At 41.1% G+C, this 17,120-nt stretch overlaps 1 protein-coding gene across 10 annotated transcripts in view; it reads right to left on the reverse strand.

Annotated features, from left to right (window-relative positions):
- SLC29A1 (solute carrier family 29 member 1 (Augustine blood group)) overlaps positions 1 to 17,120 on the reverse strand; it is a 121,746-nt gene that overhangs the window by 4,551 nt on the left and 100,075 nt on the right. For 9 of the 10 annotated variants that reach the window (XM_089529634.1, XM_089529633.1, XM_089529631.1 and 6 more), the window contains 11 exons: positions 14,222 to 14,322; positions 11,318 to 11,399; positions 10,074 to 10,178; positions 9,159 to 9,313; positions 8,457 to 8,596; positions 7,640 to 7,774; positions 7,041 to 7,138; positions 6,697 to 6,793; positions 5,267 to 5,358; positions 5,028 to 5,136; positions 3,584 to 3,669 (listed from right to left, as the gene is read on the reverse strand). In XM_089529634.1, coding sequence (XP_089385760.1) covers positions 3,584 to 3,669; positions 5,028 to 5,136; positions 5,267 to 5,358; positions 6,697 to 6,793; positions 7,041 to 7,138; positions 7,640 to 7,774; positions 8,457 to 8,596; positions 9,159 to 9,313; positions 10,074 to 10,178; positions 11,318 to 11,399; positions 14,222 to 14,247 — 1,125 coding nt within the window. In that variant the 5' untranslated portion in view covers positions 14,248 to 14,322. Of the gene's footprint in view, positions 1 to 3,583; positions 3,670 to 5,027; positions 5,137 to 5,266; positions 5,359 to 6,696; positions 6,794 to 7,040; positions 7,139 to 7,639; positions 7,775 to 8,456; positions 8,597 to 9,158; positions 9,314 to 10,073; positions 10,179 to 11,317; positions 11,400 to 14,221; positions 14,323 to 16,500; positions 16,594 to 17,120 lie in introns of those variants that run through there. The other variant, XM_089529638.1, reaches the window with a different exon arrangement.

A 17,120-nucleotide genomic window follows, 5' to 3' on the forward strand; every position in this document is an offset into this window, starting at 1 on the left:
CACATGGAAGGATAGTGCAAATCTGAATCCTTTCCTCGACTGGCCCACTCCTCTTGTACCTGAGTAAAAGCAAATTGACTGACAGAACAGCTTCTCCTTTCTTCCCTGGGTCACTTGGTTTGCTGAGAAAAGCAAAATGCTGAGCAATGACACCACAAAGGAAATGATTAACTCATGTGAAATAGGGGAGGGGGGGACACTAAAAACAGCTGGAAGAGCCTCCCACACAAATTCAGCACATACTCAGCACATTGCATTTTCCTCAGCTTTGGGAATGAGACACAGCAAAACAAGGATTAATTTCTCACATGCACTCACACAATCTCCAGAAGACATATTAGTAACTCTCTCTACTTTGCCAAGTTCAACTAGTTCAGATATCGGTGGGACATCTTTGGTGTAGATGGTGTGCATTCAAATAGTTTCTGATTCCTAAAACCAACCTATCATAGGGTTTTCTTGTTAAGATTTCTTCAAAGGAGGTTTGCCCTTGCCTTCCTCTGAGGCTGAGAGTGTGTGATTTGCTACAGGTCACCCAGTGGGTTTCCAGGGCAGAACCCTGATCCCCAGAGTCTTAGTCCAACACTGAAACTACTACATCATGTATTTCCCAGTCTAGCTGTCGAGAGATCCATTCACTAGACATGTCCACATTAATTAAACATGGCCTCTGAGGAAGGAAAAACAGGTTTTGAAGGCTGAAGACATCAAGACATTCATTCTTAGTAGCAGGGCAGCACTCAAAAAGTTACTGTTTTGGAATACTACCCCCAGAACCCCCCCAAGCAGCATGTATACTGTCTGGGAGATTTGGACAAGTTCTGTCCCAGGGCTGGGAAAGACTGCTGATTGAGGCCTTAGAAAGCTGTTGTAACTCAAAACAGATCAGGCTTCTCCAACCTGTGCTGGAGTGTAACACTGGCAGTAGCAATGGCATTACCAACAACAGAATGAGAATTTTCAATGTTTGAATTGCTTCCTGGTGCCATGTTAGCTTGAGTCCCTTATGACAACACTAGGACCGATGGGACAATAGTCAGGCACTCAGATCTTAACAAGAGTGCAAATAAGCAATATGTCCTCCACTGCTGCATCACTCAAACAAAACAATCTTTGTGAGAAGGGAGAATGCAACAGGGAAATGGACGAGTCAGGGGAAAGGTGCCTCATTGGGATTAAACCACCCACAGGAGCATATCCCTGTGGAGTCAAACTTTCCACAGAACTGGTTTGGGATATGGCTAAGAAACTAGGCAAAAGGGAGAGGAGCCAACAAGCTGATTGCAGCATAAAGGGTGAAAAAGAAGGTGGAACATGACTTCCTACTGAGGCTTATTGCCTCAAACTAGGACAGGGTCTCTCAGTGTTATATGCTGATGTATTTATTTAAAAAACAGTCTTAAAATATAAAGGGAGTAGCATGGGAGTGCGTAAGCAGAAAGTCCAGGATTAACAGAGTAACCCACAGAGCTATGGAAAATTTTCTCACAATCCCCAAGAGGAAGTTTTCTTTGGGCTCTTTATAGGCCTCAGCCAGAGACCTTGTCACAATCTTTTGCCTGTGAACTAGGCCTGTCACTATGCTGCCTTTGTGCTGTACCAGACAGACCTCTCATTGCGGGACCAAAAGCGTGGGCCTGTTTACTACAAGTCTGCAATTGGAGATGTGTCTTTATCCAAGTCACACCAGAGAGGAGGAAGAATTGAGAAATGTATGTTACTTTGGCCAAGAAAAATCATGAGCTTCCTTGCATTTTTCTTCCCACTTTTCAATTTCGTCTTCCGTCCACTGTTACTCATGTCTCTAGTTAATCATAGTACTAACCCACAGATCCCCACCCTTCCCTTCCTGTTTTGAAGTCTTTGCTCACTCACTCATTCACCCACCCTACTCCCTTGGTTCACAGACCCCAGAAACCTGTCTGCCCAGGTTTCCTCTTCACAGGCTAGACATCTGCAGCACCTTAAAAATCACAGAATACATATTTGGTACTCTTTCTGTCCTTTCAGGTCAGACAAATTTAGGATTCTAGTCTCTTGCTTCTAACTTCCTCTTTCCAACTGATGGCTCTTGGTGCTCACAAGCACAGCTGTGTGAAGGTAATGTTCTGAAAGTAATGGCCTCTCTGTGTGCTGCAACATCAACACCTGCTATTCAGCTTAATAGGTGTGGGGAAACAAATAAGACTGGCAAAGGTGGAAGTCAGAAGTGAAGTATGAGCCAAAGAAAAACCTAACATTGACTTGTCTGCTAGCTATGGCCTTTCCTGGACAGGGAAAATTTAGCCACAGTAGTCCATGCACTGCTAACTTCTTAGTTACACTACTACAGTGCATTCTGTGTAGAGCTGCCCTTGAAGATGACACAGAAACTTCAGCTAGTGCAAAATGCAGCAGCCAGACTGCTCTCTGGAACTCCACTCAGAAACCATGTTAATACCAGTTCTGAAAGAACTGCACTGGCTGCCAATACATTTCCAGTATGAATTCAAGGTGCTGGTGATAGCATTTAAAGTCCTAAATGGCTTAGGACCTTCATACTTGAGGGAATGCTCCTCTTTCTATTTTCTTGCCCAGGAAATGAGGTCTTATGGAAGGGCCCTCTTCTGTGTCCCACTGGTGGGGGAAATAACACTGTGGGCAGACTTTGGAAATCATCTCTGTGGTGATTCCCCAGTTGCAGAATGCCCTCCTATTTGAGACCTGATTAGTGCCAACTGGTATCATTTTGGAGCCAAGTCAAAAGTTGGAATTTTATTAAATCTTTTGGGCCTAACTGATTTTGCCCAGGCTATGTATATGCTATAGTTGTGCTATTTTAAACTGTTTTAACTGGTTTTAAATTGTATGTTTTAAATTTAAATTTAAAATTACTGTTATTATTTATTGATTTAAATTTATTTTATTGTAAGCCACCCTGAGATCTTTGGATATATGGCAGGATATAACTATTTTAATAAATCATCATAATCATCTTCATTATCAAAGCTGGGGAAGTTACTTTTTGGACTACAACTTTCAGAATCCCCCCAGCCATCAGGGCCAGTGTCCCAGTTCTCTTATCCATTATATCAAAGAGAAAGCTCCATGGGCAATGGTAATATAGCCCTGAATTAGTTCATTAATTAACTGATTAAGCAGCTTAAACACATTCAACACATCTTTAGAAGGATCTTATACCAAATGGGCCTAGTGCTCACCGAAGTCCATCTCTTCCTTAGTACAGGCTCTACAATGAAATATTTAGCGAAAGCTCTCCCTACCACTCTGCACAAAGGTGACTCCAGATAAGGTAAGTTCCTTATCAGAGGACACTTATTCAAAGTAATGATACCACCTCTCAAATGGACAAACAAAAGGTTTCTCAGAAGCCTGGCACAAAAAGGAGGGAGATGCCAGGAAGGAAAAATGGGTGATTCTGCCAGTATCTACATTATGCTACATCTTTTTTCTACTTTATAAGAACCTGCTCTTTTCATGATTTCTCATTTCTAACAACACGGCTAACATGTTGACTTAGGTTAATGAGCTTTAGGGAAACGCGGACTTGGGAAGTACAAACACCTCAGTATTCCTTACTCACCCACATACAGACAGCTGTAAGGCTTCTTCCAGCCCAGTCAAAGACATTAAATGTCAGGAAACAGGAGACTGGGATGAAATATTTAGCTGAGGAAAGAGCAATTAAGGAGAGGTCAATGGCAGGTTCCTTCAGTATTCAAGAAAGCAATACAGAGAAAATAGGCTAGGCCCAGGCTCCCATAATCCTAACTCTTCCATCTTCCTCAAACATGTAACATGATGATACTGAAATGAGGATGCCCTACAGATAAGGGAGGGTCTGTCATTATTGAAACACTTCTGAGTCTGTTAAACCAATAAAAAAAACCTAACTCTTGAAAGATATATACCTTCGTTCAATTAGTAAGTTAAAACTAGGGAAGTGGTAATATAAATGGCAGATGTATGAATACAAACAACATCTTGCATGCTGGAAAGGGTAGTCAAATGTCTGCTTTTTTCTTACACTCTTGCTTTGTCCTCCATTAGCAAAGCCAAATTGCAAAGTCTCTTGAGAAAGAGCACAGTCCTATGGGACACAGAACAGGAACAGTGCCCCCATCATGGATTCTTCATTCACGATGCTGTCCTGCAAATTCTCACACTCCTTCTCTAGCTCTCCTGACTGTACCATGGGTACCTGTTATTGATACTGCTCACAATGGCCTTTTTTTAAAAGGTCTGTCTTTGTCAAACACAGTAGCTCTGATGGCTCCTTGTGATTTCTTTCCCACAAATAAGGAGACTGATGTATTTACACAGTCTGTTGTAGGATAGGATAATTCATGATGTAAATGCAGTTGGGTATGAATAGAGACAAAAGGGACAGGAAGACATAAAAGCTCTGTTCAAACAGGACATGGAAAACTAAATAGGAAGGGGTGGTTAAATTTTCAGACCCCCGTGTCCCACCCTAGCCACTGTGAGAGATCCAATATTCTTTCCACAGAGATCCTGTTTTCCCCCCACAGACTATCTTTGCTTCCAAGTCTTCCCTCTCCAGACTAAATCAGTACACTTCCTATCTAATTCCATTCTGTTTATGGCAAGTCTCCTGCACAGAGCTTACAACAAGGACAGGGAACATGTTGTTCCCTAGAGTTGCTGGACTGCAACTCCCATCATTCTTCACTGTTGGCTTTGTTGGATAGACCTCATGGGAGATGGAGTCCAACAAAATCTGGAAGTCTATGTGTTACCTACCCCTGGTTTACATGTTCCATCTGATGACACACAAGGATGTCACTTTATTCGAGCTAAACAGATGTTAGCTATGTCAGTTCCTGGGTCACAGGCTGCCTGGGAGCCACCAATGAGGCTGCTCAGAGGCTCCCAAAGAAAGAATATTTTATTAGTGTAATTATAAGAAAAACTAAATAAATAACCATTCTCTGCTCATATTTCTCAGAATACAAGCATCACAAACTTTGGTCCAAGTTTTTTTTAAAAAGTACAGTTTCCCTTACCCCAGAGTGTCTCTCCTGCGATGGTTGACTTTACCGCAACTGTGACAGCAGGGAAGACTCCAATAGTGACAGTAAAGACGAAGCAGACAGAAGCAGCCATGACCCAGATCTGGAGGAGCAAAGAGAACAAGTACATGTTCAGCCTAAGAATCCCAGGCACCTGGATTTTTAAAAACAACAACACCACAATGAAATACTTGGGGTATGGGAATGACCTACTGAATCTACAGCTCAAATACCTTTTTGAAGATGCTAAGGACTGAGGAGTTATGCTCTGGTGCCGAGGAGGCCCCATTTATGGAGTGTTTGACTTCTACACCATTTGGCTCATCTGTAGGAAGAGAAAACAATGTAAAAGGACAAAACTGGTAAGAATAATCTCTCTAATTTCCATTCCAAACTGGATTGATCCTAGATGTTACTATTCTATCACTCCAAAACTTGAGCCACCTCCAGAGATGCCTGTTTTGTGTCCAGTCCAAAGTCAAAGGGTTGACTTAACTTATAAATCCTTTCACATCTTGAGGCCCCAGTATTTGAAGGGCAGCCTGCTTCCAAACATTCCCATGCATGTCCTAGAATTGTCACCAAAGGCCCTATTCCAAGTGCCTTCGCATATTGAGATGAAGTGAGTGGGTATTTGTAATCTTACATAGATGTTACTGGATTTTAAATTTTTTTTGTAACTGCATTTATCTTTGTCACTTAGGGGCTCGACAGACCACCCCGAAAAGGCGTCCTGAGAGACGCTGCAGCAGTCAAGCTGTGCAGCCTCTCTCTGCAAAAACAAACAAACAAACAAACAAAAAAAACCCCAGCTAAAATCGGGTTCTTTTTGGTGTGCATGGCGATGCCATGAGTGCACCATTGGCACACTGTCACATGTCAATGATGCAAGTGCAGCGCTGTGACGTGCGAACGCAGTGCCACGCTTGCATCGTCATGGCACCCCCTGTGTGGATGGGATAGCACCATTATGGTGCCGCCGCCACATAGAAGGGCTCAGGAGTGTGCCGTCGCTCTGCAATCCCGAGCCCTCAAATCGACCTCAGACTGCTGCTTTCTGGCAGTCTGTACTGGGCCATTGAGAACAATTTGTTGTTGGTTGACCAAAAAACCAAATGAATAAACAGAAGCAAAATTAGGCTAATGATTGCTGGTTGGGACTGTAATTTATCTGCATACCTTGCAGATAACACTTAGGCCCAGTACATACCTTGTTTTTAGTCTGGAGCAGCGGTGGCAGTTTTTCCGCCAGCAGGAAGCCACAGCCGCCAAACTGTGCGGGTTTCTGCCGGCGAAAAAAGAACCCACAAAAAGCGGGTTCTTTTTACGCAGCAGCTGCAGCGTAACTAGTGTGCAGGCACCGTGTGGACACCACACGGCGCTTACGTATCAATGGCGGCACACAGCTATACAGGGCACTGCCACGTTACAGCACGACACCATATTAGGGTTAGGAACTGTGCGGTTGCGTAGCAATGGCGGCACACATCTATATTGGGTGCCGCCATTGTTACGGCGTGGCGCTGTATTAGGGTTAGGGATCGTGTGGTTGCCCTTAACCCTAATACAGCGCCAGCACACTGCATTGGGCCCATCTATACCAGGCCTAAGTTATCCACACACCTTGCCTCCTTCCCTTATTCTTCTCCTCTTTGGCTTTTACCTTTCTTGATGAGATCAACTTTGGTTTCCATTTCAGAGTGCTTCTCATGGACTCGATACTCTGTCTTGTCCTTCATGGAATAATAACGGAAGAAGTCCTGTTGAGAAATCAGGACATAGAGCTTGTGTTGGTATGGAAAGAAAAATCACCAATGACCGAAAGACATTGGGAATTTATTTGAAATAAAAACAGAGACTTCTTGTGGTTGACAGTACTGATGACTCAACAAAAAGCCTGGCCTTTCTTTCACAATGGTTCCCACTGGGCAGGAAGGTAAGAAAGTCACCTCCTGCTCACTACTTCAGTAGACATGGGTTTGACTTTAAAGAAAAGTGAATCCTTACCAGACGAGGCAATATAACGTAGGAGCCAATGGCCATCAGGATCACTACACAGGCTGTAATAAAGTAACCAAAGGCACTGTCTTCCAATTTAGAACCACCTGGAAAAGATTTGGGGAGATGTGATCACTGGAGAATCCCACATATACTCTGAAATGGATGAGAGGGAGCCACCTGTCTCTCCCTGGGAACTGTATTTCTGGGAAACAAGATCCTCCTCCTTCAAACCAGATGTCACAGTTCAACCATTTATTCATATAGAGGTTCAATCATAAATCCACTGATAGAACCTGGACCCACCACTACAGATGCCCATAGACCCAAAGATTCTGAAGGTTTTGCAATCTCAAGGTTTGGCCTTTACAGGTATCAGATCACTAAACACAGGCAGGAAAGTTAGGGGGTTGCTATACTACAGCAGTTTAAGCCTCAGAGAAGAGTGCCCCATGGATAACCCTTTCCTTTAGTACAAAAGAATGGATATGAAGTGTTTCTTATAACCTGACACTTTACTCTTCAAAGCATTATGTGGTCCAGGCTAACCTGCTGAAGGAGGTGAGTAATTGTGAAGCAACACTAGGTGGAGAGAGAGAATTACTCACTGGCAATAGCACAGATCATGGCCAGAGCTGCAAATGTCCCTGCGAGGCCCTGTCCACTCATAATAGGTGCTGTGTAACTAGCAGGCAAGAGTCCTGCCAGTCCAAAGAGGCTGCCTTGGAGAATGGCACCAAAGGCTGTCAGGAAAAAAAGAAGACAGTCAGAAGAAAATTTATAATGGAACAGGAAACAGTTCTTGTATGTCTCATCCATGTCATATATATTTAGCCACGGCTGTGGGGAGGAGACTGTCTAGATATGGAGTGCACTATGAAGATTTGCATATCAAACTCAGCCCTCAGATGTGGTCATTCCACACCAGGCTTCCCTAATCAGGTACCACCCTTCAGGCGTTTTAGACTAATTCCCACCATTCCTTGTAAACATGGCTGTAGTGCAGCGATAACCAGATCTTATGTTTGTAACTACTTTTAAAAAACCAGATTCAATACCTGCAGTCAGGTGCAAAGTAATGGCTTAGGATATAAAACTAAGAATCAAGATACCTCTATACTGCAGTTGGAACCTGCAGATGATTTTTTTTTTACACAGATCTATTCTTATTTAGCTTTCTTGGTTTCAGCAGCCTGTTAGGAAAGCGTGTGCACATGTGTTGTTTTTGTTATTGTTAAACCAGTAGTAGTCAGAGGTCCTTGCTGCTCTACTGAAAATAAGGTCTACCAGTAGACCCACATCTTCTGCCTACCTCTGTAGTAGAACACTGGAGCAATTCTTGGAATAATGGTGAAGGTAGAGAGTTATATGGACAAGTGCCTGTGTTATCTCACCAACACCAACACACAAATGATCCCCACTTACAATTGATGAAAACTATCTTGACCATGGTGATGATGAAGAATGGCAAAGGCTCCATGGTGACCTTGACTAGGATAGCTGTTATCATGAAGACCAAGAAGATGGCAACCAGGCTGCACAGGATCCGCACCTGCTGAGGAATCCTAATAGGGAAAAGGACAGAAGTGGAAAACCCCATTGTAAAAAGCTGAAAAACTCAAAATGTTATTAAATGGGTATTCCTTCTTCATGTGAAGGGAAAGAGCATTTGCACTGCCCCAAGCTTGAGGGATCTGGTTCAAATCCTTACTCAGTGATGGGTGAAAAGAGCATCGAGAAGCACCTTTTTCTTTTATTTCAGTTCTCCCTTATGAAAAACTGGTATAAAACTACCTATCACTGTAGCCAATAAAGAGAAAGAAATAATATTACTAATGTATGAAAAAAGTACCTTGTTTACTGTTTATTTTTACATTTAAATACTATGAATTTACAGGTTTTATGGTGAAAAACTGAAGAGCTGTTGAGGTATCTTATGAATGCAGCAAACAGATTTGGCTTGGCAAGGACAAAAAGGCATGACTTCTTTCCACCAGGAAGATCAATGCTGCCTACTCTGGCTACTTCCACCCTACCAGAAATCACTCCGCTTGAGGGGGAATGGGGGCAGAGCAGGAAGGAGAGAAGTGTAGGACTCTCTTCTCAGAAAGCCTTTGACGATCTCACCTCTGGTGGATGAAGGAGTTGAGGCAGGTGAAGATGAGAAGAGGCAACATGGCACAGAGCGTCATCATATTGTCGAATATGGAAACCAGGTGGGAGGGAGGGACTGTCGTCTTCCCTGTGACATTCACATTAGCATGGCTGCCTTGGGAAGCCTCCTGCAGGTATTTAGAAAGTGGGTGGAATTTCCCAGGTCCATAATGCTATGGCAAATTGGTGCAGCTAAAGAAAGTTGGTTGCACAAGTCCCACTGAGACAAAATGGACTAGCGTTCTTAGAACACGGGCAAATGTAAGGTCTATGTGCCTTTCATTCTGGTCTTGCTTGGGAATCATACAGTTCAGATATATCAAATAAATATGTATCAAATATATATCAAATAAGTCTTATATGTTTGATACCTGTAGCACAACTTTTACTAATGTAAAAGTAAATTTATCCTTTGCTCTGAAATCTGTCTGTCTGCCTGCCTGCCTGTCTATGATTATGCCATCCTCAAGAATGTAGGTTAGGCTTTTGGCATCTTCTCGTATCATCCACTGAGTCACTGAAAGCTCAGGAATTTTACTGGGAACTTTTGGAGAGTGATAATTCTCCTGGACTCCTCCATACCTCAGCCATAATGAAAGCTGCATCAGGAAATCCTAATGCATTTTACCCCTTTTCTCAGAATGATGTGGCTGGCTGTATATGGGAAAGGGGACTAATACTGCCTTGGGCCTATCTATTCCTGTGGGCATGACACAGAACATACCTCAAACATGAAGTTAAATGTCTTAAAGCACATTTCAGTCTCAGTTGCGGCACACTACTGTGCCTTGGCACAGAGTCTGAGAACTACTGATCTAGACAAATCTCTTGTCCTGATACCAGTCCTATCTCCTACACAGAAGCTGCTCAACTCTCCCTTGAACTCACATCATTGAACATGGATGCCATTTGTGTTGGAAAGATGTTCCCTGTAACATTCAAGTTGTCATAGTGGTCGACAGAAGAATCTTCTTGTAGGCGGTCAGTAAAATACTAGAGAAAGCAAATATAGGAGACAAAGGAAGAAAACCAATGCCAGTGTGTAGCAGCTGTGAGCATTATGCTAAAAAGTCTTAACTTTCCCATTATAAATTATAATTAAATAGTTTTCACTTTATGTGTCTTACCCACATGATAGGAGAAGTACCCATGTGTCTTACCATACTCATCCAGTTTTCTGCATTATAAGAAATATCTCTTAATTTTTACAGGTTTTTAAATTTTTAAACCTGTAAACTGGCTTCCTTCAAATCCTTACAGAGTCTCCTACTAGTTCAACCGTCTCAGTCTTTCAGCAGTTAGAAAATATGCTGTATTCATCAAGCGCAGTGCTTGGAGAAATTATTTTTTAGATTACAACTTCCAAAACCCTGTCCCTCGACAGCATGCTCAATGCTGGGTCAGAAAGCCTGGAAGATGTGGTCCCAAACCCATGGTTTAAATGGCAAAAGGGTATAATCCAGAGAAATCCAGTTCTGCCTAAATCCCCCTTAAATTAAAGGGACTATTGTGTTTTGAGCATAACTCAACATAGGGCTCTTCATACTTTTATCTCGTTTTGCATGGAATCAGAGACTAGCTGTAAAAGACACACTTGTTATTGTTTCCTGAGCATTTGATATAGCACTTTTTCCCCCCCAGGATTAAAATTTACTCTTGCATGTCGAAATGTTTATGTCTGTCTCTCTGCCATCATTTTTATCAGCTCCCATAAAAGTAAGCAAGCATCCTTCCTGTAACTGCAAGATAACTTAATGTCATCTGTCTGTCCCTTTACTAGGAAGCTAAATTGCTGGTCTGGTCTGGATTTCTTCCACATCTAAACTACACTGAAGGCAGCAACCAGGAAATCCTGATGCATTCCCCCCGCCCCTCGCTGGGGATGATGTCAGTGATCATATGTACAAAGAAGAAAAGAGAAATCAATGTTTCATCCAGTCTCCCCGCTCCAGTAAATATAAAGCGTTCAGCATGATCCAATTTATTCAAAGCACATTTCAGTCCCAATGGTAATACCGAAGTATGTCTTAGTACACAACTTAAGAACTGCTGATCTATCTAGAAAAATTATGAAGACATCTGGTAAAACATGCGGCCTCAAAAAACATTGGTGACACGTTCCTTGAGCGTACCTTGGTAGCAGTCATGAAAAAATTCCATGGCAGAAGTGTCCCAAGGCCAAGTATGAAAAATATAAGCCAAACAGCCTTGTATCTGAAAGAAAAATTGCAGATTGCTAAGGTAGCAGACTTAATTAAGAATTATTTTATTATTTTTTTAAACATGAAAAAGACATTTATAAATCACCCTTCTGAATTGTATAAACTGGGGGGGGGGGGGGGAATTACATCTCTAATTATAAACACAGTCCCCATGAAACTCTGAGGCTTGGGATAACCTTCTGATCCTAATTAGAATTCTTGAAGATAACAGTGTTGATAATCACTTCTCTGCTCTCAAAAAAACCAATCAAAAACCAACCAACCAATCCCCCCCCCCCAAAAAAAAAAAAAAACCAACCCGAGGTAACCTGAAGGGGAAAGCCAACAGTAACAATAATTTATACATTTTGTTAATATTTATTTATGAACTTTTCCATGCCCACTCTCACCAGATATCATCATGAAAGTTCTATATTGCTCCCATTTGATTACCTTACTGATAACCATGGAATATAATCTGTAACCTTATTGGTAACACAGATCCATCTGAAAGCATAATTTAGTTTCAGTAATCGTCAAGAGAATCAACTCATTTGAGATGTGGTGCTGGAGGTCTGTGAATATGGACTCCCAAAAAGACAAATAAGTTGGTCCTAGAGCAAATCAGGTCAGACCTCTCCCAAGATGGAAGCCAAGATGACTAAACTGAGACTGTAGTACTTTGGACATATTATGAGAAGGCATGACTCACTAAAAAAAGACAATAATAGCAAGGGGGATGGCAGTAGGAAATAGGAAGACTGCATTTCAAATGGATAGTCTCAATCAAGGAAGCCACGGCTCTGAGTTTGCAAGACCTGAGCAGGGCAGTTGATGGCAGGGTGGTTTGGAGATCTCTCATTCACAGGGTTTCCTTAATTCAAAGTTAACTTGACAGCAGTTAACAATAACAATCATGAATAACAACTAATAGAATGTGTTAACAGTCTTTTATTTTGGACATTACAGTCGTCCCTCCATTTTCGCAGAGGATCCATTCCGAACCCCCTCGTGAAATTTGCAAATATTCAAGCCCCATTGGCCTGAATGGCCATGCGCACACCATTTTAACCCTCTCTGCGTGCTGGTCTGTGAAGGACTGAGACCGTAGACTCAAAGTCCGCGAAAATGGAGGGACGGCTATATTTTTGTTCCCAACAACTGCAACAAAAGATGTATGCCCCAGCCCCACTGAAGCTCCTGTCCTGCTGAAACATCCATTGTGGTTGCAAAAACTACTTTGTTTCCTTCTTTTAAAAGAAGGACACGTCAGTATTAGACTGGATTTGGAAATTGTAAGATTTAATAGAAATGGATAAGTTAACTTATATAATTAAATTTAATTCTTTAAGAAAATTTGAAGACAAATGGAATCCGGTTATGAATTTTTTTGACAAGTATTGGACTCAAAAGCTCTCTTTACAAAAATGTTAAAAAACTGATGAAATCTCTTTCTTGATATTAAAAATATATGATAGAAATAAGTTATTCTGCATGATTAGTGATGATCCTAGAATTGTTATTCATATCCTAAGCTCTGTTTTGTAATAGTAAAAAAATTCAGAAATCAAACTGTCTGTGAAATTACCTACTTGAATACCATATAGAAAAAAACTATTATATTAACTTTTCAACTCTTCTTTCACTATTTTCCCTTTTGGGAATAAATATAATGTGATAAGTTTTACAGGATGGTATAAAATCTAAACATAAAAAGGAGTTAAATCTGATAGGGAAGAAAATCTCCAGATCACCAGGTTTGGGAAGCCTTAATTTTAAATTTCTGTAGAGTTTGTATGGAGTATGGTTTATAGAGTTGTATATTGTAAAATGTACTTTATTTGTTGTGTGTTGTGTGTTGAGAATTGTGTGTAATGCTATTTTTGTTTGCCTATTATATTTCTTAATAAAGATTCATTAAAAAAATAAGGACACAACCACAAGCACAGGATGTTAACAACTTCTAAGAAGGCCAATTCTAGAATACCTCCTTAAAGTAGTAATAGGCTTGTAAACAGGGTACAAAGGTTGTCTGGGAGCCTTCTTTACAAGCTCCTTAGTGCTCTGAGAAGGCTTCTCCATATGCACTACAACCTTTGGTGCAAAGTTTGTATTTCTCTTAAAGAAACTTAGGCCTGTTACAGACAGGCCAAAATAAAGCTGCTTCGAGTCACTTTGGAGGTATGGTATTTCAATGATGCATGAGTCCTAAGAGTCCAAAAGCCACACCAAAGCTGCACTCCAGTCCTTAGGACCAGAGCGTGGCTTTGGTGCGGCTTTTGGACTCTTAGGACGCATGCATCATTGAAATACCATACCTCCAAAGTGACTCGAAGCAGCTTTATTTTGGCCTGTCTGTAACAGGCCAAAGTAAAGTTAAATTTTGCAGATTTAAGAGTAGGATCAATGCCAGATTGGTGCAACCTCCTTCAGGTCGCAGGTGCCTGAAGTGGTTTCTCTTTTTAAATAAAAGAAAACAAATAAAACTCCACTTTAAAAAAAGGCCAATACTTCCTCCCTAAAAGTAGCGTTTTGGGAATGACAAACAAGCGTTACCTGTTATAATTGAAACATTAGATCATTATCATTAGCACATTATAAATATATCAGTGTTAATCCCAATGAGGAATATATTACCAATCATATTATTACTGAACACATTTCTTCTAAACTTTGGTTAGCAAAACTCTCAGCAGCTGTCCATGACTGCCATCAGATGGTGCTGAGCTTGGTGGTACTTAGCGAACATAGTTAAGGGGGAAATGCATGTCTTGATAACTGTCGATATACAGGGACAACATTCCCACTTTCTGTCCTTTTATATCCCAAACATACCTATCAGGAGGGCTACTGCCTGTCATTATGGCACCTTAAAGAAGTTTGTCAAGAGTCTTGCTTCCAGTAGGTTCTGATTGCTTCACTTCACTGCTGGCCTCCTGGAGAATCACAAAAAAAAAGGGGGGGGGGACCCGGTTAATGGGGAACCAGAACAGTGGAGAGCAATGGGATTATGTACAAGAAAACAGTTTATGCATATAAAAGAAATGGGATGTTCTAGAAATTAGTTTTACAGAAATCATATTTGCAATTTTTGAGTAAGCACTGTGCTAAACTGATCAAAAACATGTCTTTTGGTTTTTGGTTTTTTTCAGTACTCTATTCCCTTGTTGACTTTGGAAATTCAGTAAGTAGTCAACGATGCAATTACTTAAAAATGGGATTTGCTGGTGTATAATGGCACAATGTTCTTAGCAGCAATATGCTGTGAACCATTCCCTTCTTCCTACAATTAAAAATGGAAGTAATCCTCCTGTACAACGGACATCTATTGAACACAACAGACAGCTAATGGGTGCTTATAAACCCTGGAAACTGCCCCCCAGCACTTTCATTCCTCTCCTCACACACATCCTCCACTGAGCAAAGGCTCAACTGTAATGGTCAATAATAAAAACAGTAAATAGCAGTAATGGAAAATCTGCATAAGACATTTGAAGAAGCTCTTAATGTACATAGTAACTAAGACATGAGTAAGCAGAATCAAGACGGGGAAAGGTCCAAGGCAGAACAAATAAACAAGTGGCATTTGTGCTCAAAGGATCATAGATAAAATAATAAAGTTGGAGAAACCAACATCTGACATGATAAGAAGTGCAGGAGTAACTGTGCAGATAAGCAGGTGGCAAACTCTGTTACGCTCCTAAACTGTTTCTTGTAGAGATTCTGTCTGATCCACATGAATGTTCAAAGCTGGATGCCTGCTACATTTATTGCCCATACCTCCATGGCATTCAAAGCTTATGCACATTACAGACTAACTGCACACATTCCTATGTGCAGGAAGAAATCCTGAGGTAGGAAGCACAGGAAGATGAGGGTCCAGAATTTTGTTGTACTTTTAAACTTTGCTTCTAACAAGATATGTCTCTTCTCTGTTTATTTCGATATGATCTACTGCTGAAGCTTTCCAAGAGAACCACATATATTGAATAATCTTATATGGCTTATTATAGTATGGATAGTATGTGATTTTAATGTATATTTTAATGTGTTTTTATTGCCTTTGTATATTGTATTTGTTATTATTGTGTTGTACACCGCCCTGATTGGAAGAAGGGTGGTATATAAATAAAGCATTTATTATTATTATTATTACACACTGGAACTTTTCTTACTGCACAATCTGTTTGTCAGTGGAATAGAAGGTGGCGAACTCTCCTCCTTTGGAAATCTTTACAGAGCTTGGAAGACTACCTCTTGGGAATGCTTTAGGTGGCAGCGGATTGGACTAAGTGACCCTTGTGGTCCCTTCAAACACTATGATTCTACGATTCGACCCATAACCACCACCAGTCATTGCATATGTACAAGTAATAAGGGCTTAATGGGACTGAACATGGGGCTAGTCCTAGTAAAGCACTAGACACAGAGCCATTCTCCTCTGTCTCACAGAAAAGGCTTTCATATTAAGGAAAACATGCCCTGTCTTGGAACTGTAATGCACAATGCCTTAACTACTGACATATTCCATTTCTCCAGTCATGTATATGTAAATGCCTATCTTTATGAATATTTATAAACTACTTACATCTATAGATGTCAAATTGGTGTTCAACAATATGTAAACAATACATAAAATCAAGATACAGCAGCTTTTTTTGTTGTTGTTAAAAGCACAAATCACGTTTTTTCAAAGTCCAGTTCAAGTATTACACAACTAAAGGTAAGCATCCTATAGGCAGACATGGGAGGTAGCCAAGGCCAGTTCAGAGGACAATAACCAAGAAAATACAAATAGGCTAGTTTCCATGTTCCCCAAATGACTCCATACTATGCACCTTCAAATGCTTCCAGTCATACATTTGCTTGGAAAACCACAGGGTGAGAATCAGCCAATTCTCTGCTTCCTGCTAATCTATCTGCAGCATCTCCATGGCAGTTCTCATGAGTGTAACAGTTGAAAAACAATATGCTGCCATGCTAATCAAGATTACCACCAGGAAATTGCACCTGTATCTGTGAAGGATCATGCAAGAGCACCTGCAAAGAAGCTGAGGTGCAATATCTAAAGATCTTTTCTAACATAAATGAGCCACCCACATGGCTCAATTTACCTTGCTTTGTTCTCTCCACTTCTTAACAGCTTCATACATTTCAGTATGTCCCTCCTGAATGACTCAGATCTTTGCTCTCATTCTAGAATCTACACCCTTTGACAAACATTGCTTCCACCTGATATTTCAAAGAGGAGAAAATCAACCTGTCATAAAGACCCAGCCAATTTGTATGTATATTACTCCCTCTAACATTGCACAAATGCAAATAAAATAAAAGCTGCTCCCTCCATCTGTCCCTCCCACTTCTCAACACTGACCCCTCTCCCAGCACCCAGCACAAAAAAAGTATGTCAAATGTACATCATGGGCTAGCACACCTCTCCTGCACTGAAGCAAAAGAATACAAAGCAAAAGAATGAAAACATTGGCACAATTGTGTCATATAAACAGAACACCTTGAGGGAAGCAAGCACCACACATACCCGAGTGTACACACTGCTCAGGTTGCTGAGCCTCCTCGTCCTGTGCTGGGAGAGATCTATTTGAAGGGAGCAGGATTGTTTTTTAAACTTCCTGTTGCAGAAACTGGGGGAGGCTAGGCCTATGTCAGAATCATAGGTGGTTGGAGAGTTGATCCAGGCGTCTGTGGTCAAAATAATGCCTGGTGCCACATCTGG

This window comes from Sceloporus occidentalis, unplaced genomic scaffold, assembly GCF_023333645.1.
Source record: "Sceloporus occidentalis isolate IW3139 unplaced genomic scaffold, rSceOcc1.0.p SCAF_6, whole genome shotgun sequence".
Taxonomy (NCBI): Eukaryota; Metazoa; Chordata; class Lepidosauria; order Squamata; family Phrynosomatidae; genus Sceloporus; species Sceloporus occidentalis.